We start from the raw sequence: 13,275 nt of genomic DNA on the forward strand, positions 1-13,275 counted from the left end.
ACTGAAGGCCCGTGTTTCATGCTGAAATGAATTAATTAAAATTATTCACTGTAGTGTTTTAAGGCAGGGGTTACCCTTGCAAATGTCTACAAAGATGAAGCAGATATCATAAATTAGTAAAGTGACCAAGGCTTAAGTAGATAGATATATTGCCTGAGTTGTGGGAGTTGACACATGGTGGGAAAGCTATAATATAACTTTAGTTGATTGTCATCTTATTGGAAATCAGGACTAGTGTCATTATAATATCTGTGTTTTTAAAAAAGAGAAATATAGACTTAAGTATGAAATTCAGTGATTTTAGATATTAGCTTGGATTTTAGATATTAGCTTGGAACTTTTCTTAAAAATAATTTGTGTCCAAACAAAAACTGAAACTCCAGGTTACATCACACATTTCTTAATGCTAATGAATAATTTAGCATCAGGTAGGAAAAAGAAAAAAAAAAAAATGGATTTTTAAGTAAAACAGCCAATCTACACTTTCTACTCTTCAAGAGATTGCAAGTGTGGCAGATTAAATCATGTCCTCCAATTTAGCATATTCTTAATCCACATCCCTGTAGGTATAAACCCTTGTAAATAGGATCTCTTGAAGACGTTAATTTAAATTAACTAACTGAGTAAGGTTGGGTCTTAGTCTGATTACTGGTATCCTTTATAAACAGAAGAAATTCAGGCATAGTGAAAGAAAGCCCTGGGGAAAAAACAGAAGCCAGTAATCAGCGTGAACCCAGAAGAGAAAGGAGAAGACATTGTCATGTGATGGGAAAGCTAAGAAACACAAGTATTGCCAGCCAGCCAGAATACTATACCACCCTGGGAAAAAGCAAACTTTCTAGCTAATGCCTTGATTTAGACTTCTGGCCTGTGAAACTGTAAGTCAATAAATTCCCATTCCATTGTGTCATATTCGTCATAGCAGTCTGACAAACTAAGACGGTGAGACTAATTTGAAGGAAAATGTACTTGTGATTACAAAAAAACAGAGATAGCCATATATTCAGGCTAATTAATATGTTCATTGTACATATAATTTTCTTTTGAACTCAAGAATAAGCAGACTATTCTGATGCTATTACTATATGCAGAATTTTCATAGATTTAACAGTGGTAGAATGTTAAAATCATCAGGTATTTCTCTCATAAAAATCTTACAAGAATCTGGTACTATGCTTTAAACTAAGTTTATGTGATAGTTAAAGATGGATTCTCTCCCTAAGGATGACTTGGTTGATGCTTTCTCCTTCAATACAGCCTAAGTTAAGTGTGTTTTTCTTTCTTCTGCTTTAAGACCACACCCAGAGTACTTTTTTATTTATTCCACTGGAGTGCTGGCCTTCTAACCTACATTTTTCTTTTTTTGTAATTTGGGAACTGCATGTGGCTGACAGGCTTATCCCTTTAATAGGTAGTAAAAGGTACATATTATATTTGATGCGAAGCTTACAAATCCCTGAAAGAGGAAAATGTTCTGAAGGACTTACTACACAGTTAAAAAGGAATTTCAGCCTACAAAACTTCTAAAAATAGCTTCTAGGTAGTACATTTGTCTCATATTATATCTTAACCTTGAGTAGGCTTGTTTTTTTATACAATGTAATACATATTTCCATATTTCACTAAAATACATGGCCTGACAATTCTATACTTGTTGGGAGGTTTCTTTTCTACAGCTGGGAGTAAAGATTAGGAAATGACTTTCATAAAATGTAAACGACAGACATGGTACACATGTATAATAAATTCTTAAAGAAAACCAAATAGTAAATAAAATAAATGACTTAGAGATACACTGTTTATTCAGGGTCTATTTTTACTTTTAAGGAAAACATGCTTCTCTTGCTCTTTTCTGCTCTGCTGTATCTTTGATCCTTTCCACTCCATCTCTGTGTAATCCTATCATACACATCATCCCTCTTCTCTGTCACATTCTCATTATCTCCCCATTTTTTGGTAACATTGTTTCTTCTACAAACATTTGGAGACCCAAAACAAACAAAAATCCTTCCCTTCACTCTGCTCTTCCCATAGGCTTTTTATTTTTCCTTTTTCAAAAAAATTCTTATTCTCCAACTTTTTTTAAAATTTTACCACAGGTACAACTATTTCTTTAGAACACAAGAGAGGAATATTAGGGTGCACGCTGCTGTGAAACTGAACTATGTTAGAGTCCTGACTCTGCAGACATGAATATCACATCTGGAATATCAGGCAAACCACTTCACTTGTGTGCCCGTTTTCTCACCTATCCAACAGAGATACTACTGCTAATTAACTGATTGTGAGAATAAAATGAGAACATGCATTCACGATTCACTTAATTCTCACAATAAATTTGTGGGGTGGAGCTTATTACATGCTCTCAGCAGACGAATTTTGTTTATTGTTTGTTTTTTGTTTATTTGCTTTGTTAGAAGCTTATATAAAAATATGAAAGGTTAAAATAAAGACATAATGTTAACTTCACCATCTTTCACATTCCTAATATTAAATATAATAGAGAAGCATTAAATTAGAACACTCCCTTAATTGATTTTAAAACTATGGTTTGGGGAGCATACAGCATTCAAGAAGCTGCTTTGGGAAAAGAAAAAAGGGATTTTGACAGGAAGGGCATCCAGCTATAGCTGCAGCCAAAGATTCTAATTTATATTTCATTGGAGGAAATTATTTCAAAGCTTAAAAAAACAATGTCAAATCCCCTAGCCTAATGCAAAAAAAAAAAAAAAAAAAAAAAAAAAGCATCCAAAGGTAGAGGATTTGACCTCTACTTTATTTTAGGATCCATTTGGTGGGATTCTAGGATTTGGGGGGCTTGTCATCATCAGAAATGTGCATGTGGAGAGAGAGTGGTGGTGGTATTTATTTGCAAGTTCCATAAAGCATGTGTATCACACTGGTTATAACAATTTCAATGTTACATTTAAAATACTTAGGAAATCATAAACACAATGGGAATTTAGTAAAAATATTGTGCCTATAAACATATTTCAAGTTTTTTATCTACAAAATCCACTAATAAATTATTTTTAAAACAACAGTACAAATTTGTATGAAACTTCAGAACATTATGCTGGGTGATATGAGCAAGGCACATAAGAACATACACCGTATAATTTCACTTTACATGAAATATCTAGAAATAGCAAATCCTTAAGGCAGAAAGTAGATTAAAGGTGCTCAGGGGATTGGAGGAGAAGAAAGGGAAAGCTGTTGCTCAATGTATGTAGAGTGTTAATAAAAAAAAAAAAACACAATGAAAGCAAAACAAAAAACTACAGCACAACTATTAAAACAGAGTAATACAATATTGAGACAATTTTTAATAATAGTATAATTACAACTATGGTTTCAAGGAGGTAAAATTGAAAAATATAATAAATATCAGTTGAAATAAATATTACTTTTATTCCTCTTAGTGAAACCAAGTAGGTATTTACATACCGGATCATCTGGATTATATTGAATAACGTATTCTATCTGTCCATTTGGGCCATCATCTATGTCTGTAGCTCCATTGTCTCCTGAAAACCCTGTAAATATCATGGTGCCAACTGGTGTGAGCTGAAAGGAAAGTAAAAGAAAAACTGTCAGCTGTTATTTCATCAACTGCTTGCCAAAAGTGTTCCAGCACAAAAACCATCCTTTATTACAAAGAGGAGAGTAAGCAGCAGCCGACAACCATAAACCTGAAGTGTTTCAAAAGAACATGTGCAAACCTTCCACAGGAGCTCTTATAAAGCCTGAAATTTGCAACTTCATGGTCTTTGCTTTGAATGTAGAAATAGAAGGACCTGATTCAGTGTGAAGCACATTTATAACCATTAGTATCTTAATGCCTGTGGAGAAAATGCATCTGTTGCTTCTCCTTAAAAACACTTGATGCATTAAGTTACCAAAAGCTAGAATTTAAATGGTACAAAGAAGTTAGTTTCTTTATTTTAAATTCAAAACCCACCTCAGAGAGAGCAATGAAATCTAAGCTGGTAGTTATATGCAAACGGCAAGTCTGAGGAAAGAGAAGAATTTGGGGACAAGAGATGCCCTGTGTACCAGAGGGGAGAGAGGATGGGGAATTTCTTCAGGGCTTGTAATATTAGCTGAGTAGAAACCAGCCATCTGACAAGAATAGGAGAGACAGCCACATCTTTTCATTTAGAATTAAAAAAACAGAGCAAAAGAACTTAATGTTGTATAAATGACCATGATTTAACATTTTGGCTATAGGTCCAGCCTTATTTCTTACTGAGCTCCTCCACAGAATCAGTTATTTTCTCTTACCTGTTAGTCTTTGCACAATCTTTTCCTACATACAGAAACATTTTCCTCAATCCTTCCTTCCAGTTCTCAAGCTTGAGCTGGAATCCTACCTATTAGTCAAATTCCCAACTTATTTAGATAGTATCTACTCCTAAGGCATTCCCAGGCAGAGCATTCCCCAATCCAAATCAGATTACAGTGCCTTTATTGTGGGCTTGCATTTTATATTTTACTTCCTTAATATGCATTGTCTCTATAAATAAATACAGTTTAGCAGTGAACATAGGTTATGCGCCTTTGTAGAGCAGAGACTTAAATTTTGTTCTGGGATTTGTTCTGCTGATTTTTGAATGGAATCCCTTCTGGAGTTATAGTAGGTGGAAAACAAAAGTTATCTCATGAACTTCTAATTTCAGGGGCTACAAACCCAAAAGCCTACGAGGATCCATCAGTTAATGCAAATGAATGAAGCAAACCTGATCAGAATGGTGGCAAACTGGGGAGTACATGCCTCTCTCAGGTGACAGCGGGGACTGAGTCCCATGAATATATTTTCCATAATGAGACAGGAAGACAATGTTATTTAAAAGATCAACTCATTACTAAAATCAATTTTATTTTCATTATTAACAAATATTTTTTTAAATTGGAGAACAGAATTGTTTTGATGGAACATTTATATTACATTATGAAAACCTGGAACCTATATCAGTGATTACATATCACGGTTATTAAAATATAAAATAATAACAATAATAATATGAGAATACTGCAATGACATTTTCTTTTGAAAATTTAAATTATGTAAAATTAAATTGACAGTTTTCTTCATGCTAGTCTGGTAATAAGAATTCATTTTGACCATACATGATGTTTGAATTGTTATCAATGTAAAAAAGAAAGAAAGAGAGAGAGAGAGAGAGAGAGAGAGAGAGAGAGAGAGAGAGAGAGAGAGAGAAAGAAAGAAAGAAAGAAAGAAAGAAAGAAAGAAAGAAAGAAAGAAAGAAAGAAAGAAGGAAAGAAAGAAAAAGAAAGAATTTGGCCTTTGAGTCCAGGAATTCAAAATGTAAATGAAACCATCTTAATGATTTGGCTAAATAGTAGAATGGCAATTGTTATGAAAAGGAACTATTTGAATTAAGGAGAAAATAAAAGCATAATATTCTCCAAACCTAAACAACAAACCTAATTTTTTACAGTCTTATTCAGGATTAAATTTCCAGAAAAAAAAATTATATGACAGAAGCTGAATGTGATACATAATTTGAAGACTTTACTTCTTACAATATAATATTTGAAAATCAAAGACATATTTGCAAATTCAAAGACAGACTATAAAATAGTTCCATATTTTCTCCAGCTGTACAAATATTTTTTAAAAATTTAAATGCAACATAAGTTTGTAGGGCTAAGGCTATGTGCCTTAATATATTCTCATCAATTAGTGTTTTACTTCTTCCCACTGACACAGTAATTCATGCCTTAGGTTTTTGTACTTTTTTTAACATTTAGAAACCTATTTTTGAATAGGATGATTTACTAATACTTAGATATTTAAAATAAACCCTACATTGTATTTCTTTAGTTGTCTTTTAAAAAATTACACTCAGTATGGATATGGTAGGATGAATTTTGCACCTCAGAAAGAAACATGTTCTTAATCTTAATGAATTCCTGTGTGACATCATTGTAAATATTTGAAGATGTTATTTTTAGTAGGGTGTGGTCCAACTGAACGAGGTTGGGCCTTAATTCTATTACTGGAGGTGATAGCTGGATAAGTAGAAAATATTCAATATAATTCTTTAGCTGGAAAATGGTTAGTATAGTCTTTAATAGCCAATAGAGGGGAAAAAAAAAACTGTTTATTAAGATCACTTCACTCAAGCAGCTTTGAGTTATTCTGACCATGAAAAGCCCTTGTTAAAATAACTTGCTGTTGCTCTAATCTCAACAACAAAAACTTATTCTCTGCTCCCAGGAACTTTCCCAGCATTGCCTGCAGTAAGATAAGGGATGTAACCATATGGTCTCATAATCAGGACCTTGAAAAACAAGCCTGAATGAGGGGAGGACCTGAAGATAACAAGAAAGTGCTGACCAAACAACTTTCTCTCTTCATTTTTTTTTTTTTCCTTCCTGCTTTCTTCTGGCTTCTGGCCATTTCTTTGTCTGTTTGGGGTTATAAAAGCCCAAATAATTCTTCTCGCTCTGACCTGGTTTTGGAAAGCTTTTTTTTTTCCCTCCAGTTCCTTGTTGATGCATCTTCAGTAAACTCACCTTCTCACCAAGCAGAGACTTGTTTCTCTGTTTAATGCAGAATCAGGAGGACCTAACTATTTAGAGCCATGTTTTCAAACGGTAACAGAGGCTTTATGAAGAGAAAGCCAGTGAATAGAAGCTGGAAATCAACAGAACCAAGAAGAGAAAGGAGAGGGCACTGCCATGTGCATTGCCATGTGTACTGTCACTGTCAGAAAACACAAGGACCAAAGGATCTCGGGCAGCCAGCCCCAGATTGTCACAGTGTTTGGGGAGAGAGCATTACCTTGCTGAAGCCTCAATTTTGGACTTCTCCTAGCCTCAAAACCATTCCTATTGCTTAAACAAACACATTTTATGGTACGTGTTTTACCATCTGGGAAACTAAGACATTTGATGAAAAAACCCAGAAAGAGCCCCAGGAAGAAGGGCTTGCTATGTATTTGTTTATGGCCACCATTTAAACATAATCCAAAAGGTAATTCCATTGAATCCCTTTCATTTTAGGATTTCAGCTTATTTTGTATGACCCGCATAATTTTCTCCAATAGAATTTATATAACTGTATTTTTATTACTCTTTTAAATTGCAAGTAGAAATATGATTCTATAATAAATTCTACTAGTTGATATCCTTGAGTGGAAAAATAAAACGGAAGCAATTGTCTAGCTATGGGAAGAGAGAGAAAAAAAGCATATGTTTTATATAATCATACCTTATAGAGATTATGAATGGCTCTCTAAATGGAATTTTATGTTCTTTTTTTAAAAGGGATTTTACAATTATTTTTTAGGTTCCTTGAAAATTAAATGGAAAGTATTAATGCTACTATAGTAAATTCAGCAACCTGTTTTATCCATGGTTCCATCTCTGTCTACAATTTCATTTAAAATTAAATACTCTTCCCATAACATTGAGAATGTAGTATTTAGTTGAAGTTGGAGGATTGGTAAAGAAGACAAGTATATTGGTTTGGTGCCTGCTTAGACTAGTGAGTTTTGCTTTCTCATAGTTATATGCTTATGCCAAATATCTTAGCACAGATTCTTTCTGCTTATTTATACTACCAGAAGAAACAAGTATCTGCTCACAGATGTACTTATGAAGAATGGAATGCTAAAATGGATCAGTGATGGGACTGCATGGATTTGTCTATGATCTAATGGAGGACATGTTCAGATACGGGCTAGGGTTTGGAATTTTTAAAGCTAATATAAAAGAAACAACAGAGAAAAGAGATAAGGCTTTATATGCTGATAGTGGAGGTCTGGCAAGAATAAAAACATCTTCAATAGAAAAGCCTGTACTAGATGCAAACAAGCAGAAGAGAGATGGAATATCCTTTTTTTTTTTTAATAAAGTAGATTTCAGTGTTTTATTTCCTTCATTTCCTTCAGGTATATACTCAACAAGAATATGTATAGATGTGTTTACACACACACACACACACACACACACACACACACACACACACACACACACACTACCCACCCCTGGATTTAAAGTTACTTATTTTCATTAAAGGAGACATGGTACATTAGTGCTTTCTGAATTTCTGAATATTATGTGGGTTTGAAAATCCTCACATAACAGTCAGTGTGTCTATTATAATCTGTTATCCCTTACATTATTATTCACAATTTCCAGGCACATCTGCCATGCAGATGGCCATGTTCTGTGTTATTTAAAATTTCAACAAGCTTCTGAAATACAAATTTGGTTTTCTGAAGTGCATCCTGTGCATGCAATGATGAATAGCTTGGACACCTGCCTGGAGTGTCAGTTGCTTATTTAGTTTATGCTTTTCCTTCACAGATGATTTGACACAGCTATTGGAAAATATAATATAAAGACAAATGCAAATATAAAGAGCTAAAGAACATCATGAGCAAAAAAAAGTAAATATCTCAAAGAAATGCCAATAGCAAGAGAAATTAGAAACTGAATCCAAAAGGAAAGCAGGTCTCAGTTGACTGATATCTTATGAACCACAGATTGAATATAGTAAAGATGTCACATCTTCCCAAATTTATTTATATGTTTTGATTATCATGGAAATGTATAAGCTGTCTAAAATACATATGAACATGTATGCTACGTAGATGACCTAGCATAGAAGAGAAGAAATAAGTTGGAAGACTTACTTACACTACAACTTCCAAGACTTCATTTAAAGCTATAGAAATTGAAACAGTGTGAATTGGTCTAGAGAATAGAAAAATATGCCAACTGAATACTATTTCCTGTCCAGTAACAACCCACAAAGATAAGATACTGTGCTGGTTTGGATGCATTATGTCCCCCAAAATGCCATGTTCTTTGATGCAATCTTGTGGGGGTAGAAGTATTAGTGTTGATTAGATTGGAATCCTTTGATTGAGTGTTTCCATGGAGATGTGACTCAATCAACTGTGAATGAAAGATATGATTGGATAATTTCCATGGAGGTGTTACCCCACCCATTCAGGGTGGGTATTAATTGGATCACTGGAGTGGTATAAAGGAATTCACAGACAGTTGGACTAGAGAGCATCTGAGAGTGACATTTTGGAGAGAGCTGAAGCTGAGATAGACACTTTGGAGTTGGCCTTTGAAAGAAGACTTAGGCTAGCCCAGAGTTTGCTCCAGAGAAGCTAAGAGAGGACAAAACATCCCAAAAGCAACATATCAAAGGGCACACAGGAGCTGAGAGGAGCTGGAACAAATCTGGGATCATCACACACCAGCCACGTGCCTTCCCAGCTAACAGAGATTTTCAGGCACCATCAGCCATCCTTCAGTGAAGGTACCCTATTGTTGATGCCTTATCTTGAACACTAAATGGCCTTAAGACTGCACCTGTGCAATGAAATAAACCCCCTTTATAAAAGCCAATCCATTTCTGGTGTTTTGTGAAACATCAGCATTGACAAACTGGAACAATGACTATTCATAAAACAACAACACTACAGTGCAATGGGGATATGATGCATTTTCAACAAATAGTACTGGGTCAATTAGATATCCAAATGGAAAAAAAAAAAATCAATGTCGAGTCCTACTTATACTGTACTTAAAATTAAGTTTCATTGTAAATTATTAATGAAAATGTAAATGATAAGATAAATTTTCTAAAAGAAACCATAAGATAATATCTTCATGATACTACAGTAAACAAAGATTTATTAAATGAGGCATACAGACCACAAAATGAAAAGGAAAGATTGACAAACTGGACTACAAAAAAAAGTAAGAATTTCTATTCTTGACACTTAAAAGAAAGTGTAAAATGCAAGTTACACAACAGGTAGAGATATTTATAGTATATATATTCAACAAAGAGTTCATGTCCAGAATATACAAAGAACTCCTATAATTCAGTAAGGAAAAGACAGAAAACACAACAGAAAATGACATTTGAATAGGAAATTTATAAAAAAGATTATATTCTAATGGCTAATAAACATGTGAAAAATGCACACATTTAACAGACATCAGGAAAATCTTAACTAAGATACCATGAGGTTAGGTGGCAAGATGGTGGCATAGAGAGGAGTGGAAGTTAGTTAGACCCCCTGGAACAACTAATTGAAAAAAAAACAGGAACAACTAGTAAATAATCTGGAATAACTGCTGGGGGACAACCGTGAATGTCCACATATCGTACAGCAAGTTGGATTGGGAGGCATGCCTGGGACTGCAGCATAAAATCTGTAAGTAAAAGCTGTGGAAATGTGCCAGGAGCTCCATCCCCTCACAGCAGGCTGAACAGCAAAACCTTGCTGTGGTAGAAAGCAACACTCTCTGAACAAGCAAATAAACCTCAGTCCAGCTCCAACTGAGGTTTTAATGAACAAATGTGGACTGCTGAATACAAGCTACAATTCCCCAACAAGGAGTCAGAGGCTTTTAGTAATGACTGACCTTAAGAACCAGAAGACTCATCTGCCCTGGGAGGGGGAGCCCAGAAGACCAGATGTTACCTCTGGCCTACAAGTGAAATTGGGGGCATGTAGACTGGCTATGAAAGGGGGCTTTCTGTCCCTTTTTCTCACTCTCAACATGAGGGGCCCAGTGGAGAAAACCTCAGCCGTTTTCAGTTCTCAATGCTCTGACCCAGACAAGGATGGAGACAGCAGAGTCAGAAAGACAAAGAACCTATTTAAATGCAGATGATAACTCCCTAAGGGGTGTATGTTCCCTAAAAAGAAGGAGGTAGTGCCCAACTCTATTACTGGCCTTCCACGAGAACCAGACCCCAGACCTGGGGGAAAACAGCCAAAACACAAACTAAGGGGGCCACACCTCCTTACATCAGTCAGAAGCGACAGACTGACAGGCATCATCTGCTGGGCAGGTTAGGAAAAGCACAGCAGTTAGAGGCCTCATAGGCCTTAACATTCTTTCTTCAATCTTCTAACACACACCCTCAGGGAGACCTGATACTAAATAATGTCCCCTTCTGAGACCTGAGCCCGTTCTGGTCTGGGAAAATCTTCTTGGGGTAACCAAGGAAACCAGATGCCTAGAAAACAGAACACTGCAACCTACATTAAGAAAAATGAAGATAAGGCCCAGTCAAAGGAACAAACTTACACTTCAACTGAGATACAGGAATTGAAACAACTAATGCTAAATCAATTCAACAAGTTTAGGGAAGATATGGCCAAAGAGATGAAGGATATAATGAAAACACTGGGTGAACATAAAGTAGAAATCGAAAAGTTTGAAAAAACAACTGGCAAAATCTATGGAAATGAAAGGCACTACACAAGTGCTGAAAGACACAATGGAGACATACAACAGCAGATCTCAAGAGGCAGAAGAAAACACTCAGGAACTGCAGAACAAGGCACCTGAAAGCCTACACATAAAAGAAAAGACAGGGAAAAGAATGGAAATATATGAGCAACATCACACAGGGAATTGAATGACAACATGAAATACATGAATGTACACGTCATGGGTGTCCCAAAAGGAGAAGACAAGGGAAAAGGGGCCGAAGCAATAATAGAGGAAATAATCAATGAAAATTTCCCATCTCCTATGAAAGACATAAAATTAAGGATCTAAGAACTGCAGCATACTCCAAACAGAATAGATATGAATAGACCTACACCAAGACACTTAATAATCAGACTACCAAATGTCAAAGACAAAGAGAGAATCCTGAAAGCAGCAAGAGAAAACTGATCTATCACATACAAAGGAAGCTTCATAAGACTATGTGCAGATTTCTCAGTAGAAACCATGGAGGCAAGAAGGAAGTGGTGTGATATATTTAAGATACTGAAAGAGAAAAACCACCAACCAAGAATCCTATATGTGCAAAACTGTCCTTCAAATATGAGGGAGAGTTAACAATATTCTCTGACAAACAATGGGAGAATTTGTGAACAAGATACCTGCTCTATAGGAAATACTAAAGGGAGCACTACAGAGATAGAGGAAAAGACAGAAGTGAGATGTTTGGAGCACAATTTTGGGTGATGGTAGCACAGCAATGTAAGTATACTGAACAAAGATGACTGTGAGTATGGTTAATGAAAGAGGATAGTTAGGAGCATGTGGGACACCAGAAGGAAAGAGGAAAGATAAAGACTGGGACTCTATAACTCAGTGAAACCTAGAGTGATTAACAATTGTGATGAAATGTACACATGTGTTTACATGAGGGAGAATAAATGAATGTCAACCCTGTGAGGTGTTAAAAATAGGGTGGTATTGGGGGAAAAATACAATCAATGCAAACTAGAGACTATAGTTAACAGAAACATTGTATTATGATTCTTTAATGTAACAAAAGCAATATACCAAAGTTAAATGCATATAAGAGGGGGACAAAAGGGAGGGGTATGGGACTCGTGGCATTGGTGATGTTGTCTGACTCTTTATTCTACTTTAGTTTCATTCTATCTTTCCTTTTGTTGCTTCCTAGCTGTCATGTGTTTTTTGTTGTTGTTGTTGCTTTTTCTTTCCTTTTTCTTTTTCTTTTGTCTCTCTACCTTCTTTGACTCTTCCTCCTTCTTTGTGGTAAAAACAGAGACGTCCTTATATACATAGTGATGATGGTGGTGAATACATAAATACATGACTGTACAGGGAACCACTGATTGTTTACTTAGGACGGAATAAATGGTGGGTGAACAAAACTGTCTTAAAGGAAAAAAAATGGGTTTCTTCATTAACTATATTAAGTGAAATGAGGCACATAAGGACAAATATTGCAGGGTCTCACTGATATGAACTAATTATAATATGTAAATTCATAGACATGAAATATAAGTTAACAGGATATAGAACAAGGCTAAAGAATGGGGAGTGGTTGCTTATTATGAGCAGAATGTTCAACTAGGGTGAATTTAAACATTTGGAAATGGACAGAGGTGATGGTAGCATGGTGTGAGAATAACAGTGCTGAATGGTCTGTGAATGTGGTGGAAAGGGTAAGCTCAGTCACATATGTCACCAGAAGGAAAGTTGGAGGTTAAAAGATGGGAATGTATAAAACAGTGAATCTTGTGGTGGGCAATGTCTGTGATTAACTGTACAAATATTATAAATCTCTTTCATGAACTAGAACAAATGTATGACACTATAACCAGAAGTCAATAATAGAGGGGCATATAGGAAAAAATATATAGCTATCATAAACTATATACTACAGTTGGTAGTATTTTAACATTCTTTCATCAACAGTGACAAATGTACTATACTGATACTATGAATCAATAATGGAGGGGTGGTGGTTAGGGGTATGGGAGGATTTGA

The 13,275-nt window shown here is 35.3% G+C and overlaps 1 protein-coding gene across 7 annotated transcripts in view; it reads right to left on the reverse strand.

Annotated features, from left to right (window-relative positions):
• Positions 1-13,275, reverse strand: part of PCDH15 (protocadherin related 15) — a 1,822,477-nt gene that overhangs the window by 557,538 nt on the left and 1,251,664 nt on the right. For all 7 annotated transcript variants that reach the window (XM_037804906.1, XM_037804907.1, XM_037804908.1 and 4 more), the window contains one exon: positions 3,448-3,567. In XM_037804906.1, coding sequence (XP_037660834.1) covers positions 3,448-3,567 — 120 coding nt within the window. The remainder of the gene's footprint in view (positions 1-3,447; positions 3,568-13,275) is intronic.

The sequence above is a fragment of the Choloepus didactylus genome, chromosome 15 (genome assembly GCF_015220235.1).
Source record: "Choloepus didactylus isolate mChoDid1 chromosome 15, mChoDid1.pri, whole genome shotgun sequence".
Classification (NCBI taxonomy): domain Eukaryota; kingdom Metazoa; phylum Chordata; class Mammalia; order Pilosa; family Megalonychidae; genus Choloepus; species Choloepus didactylus.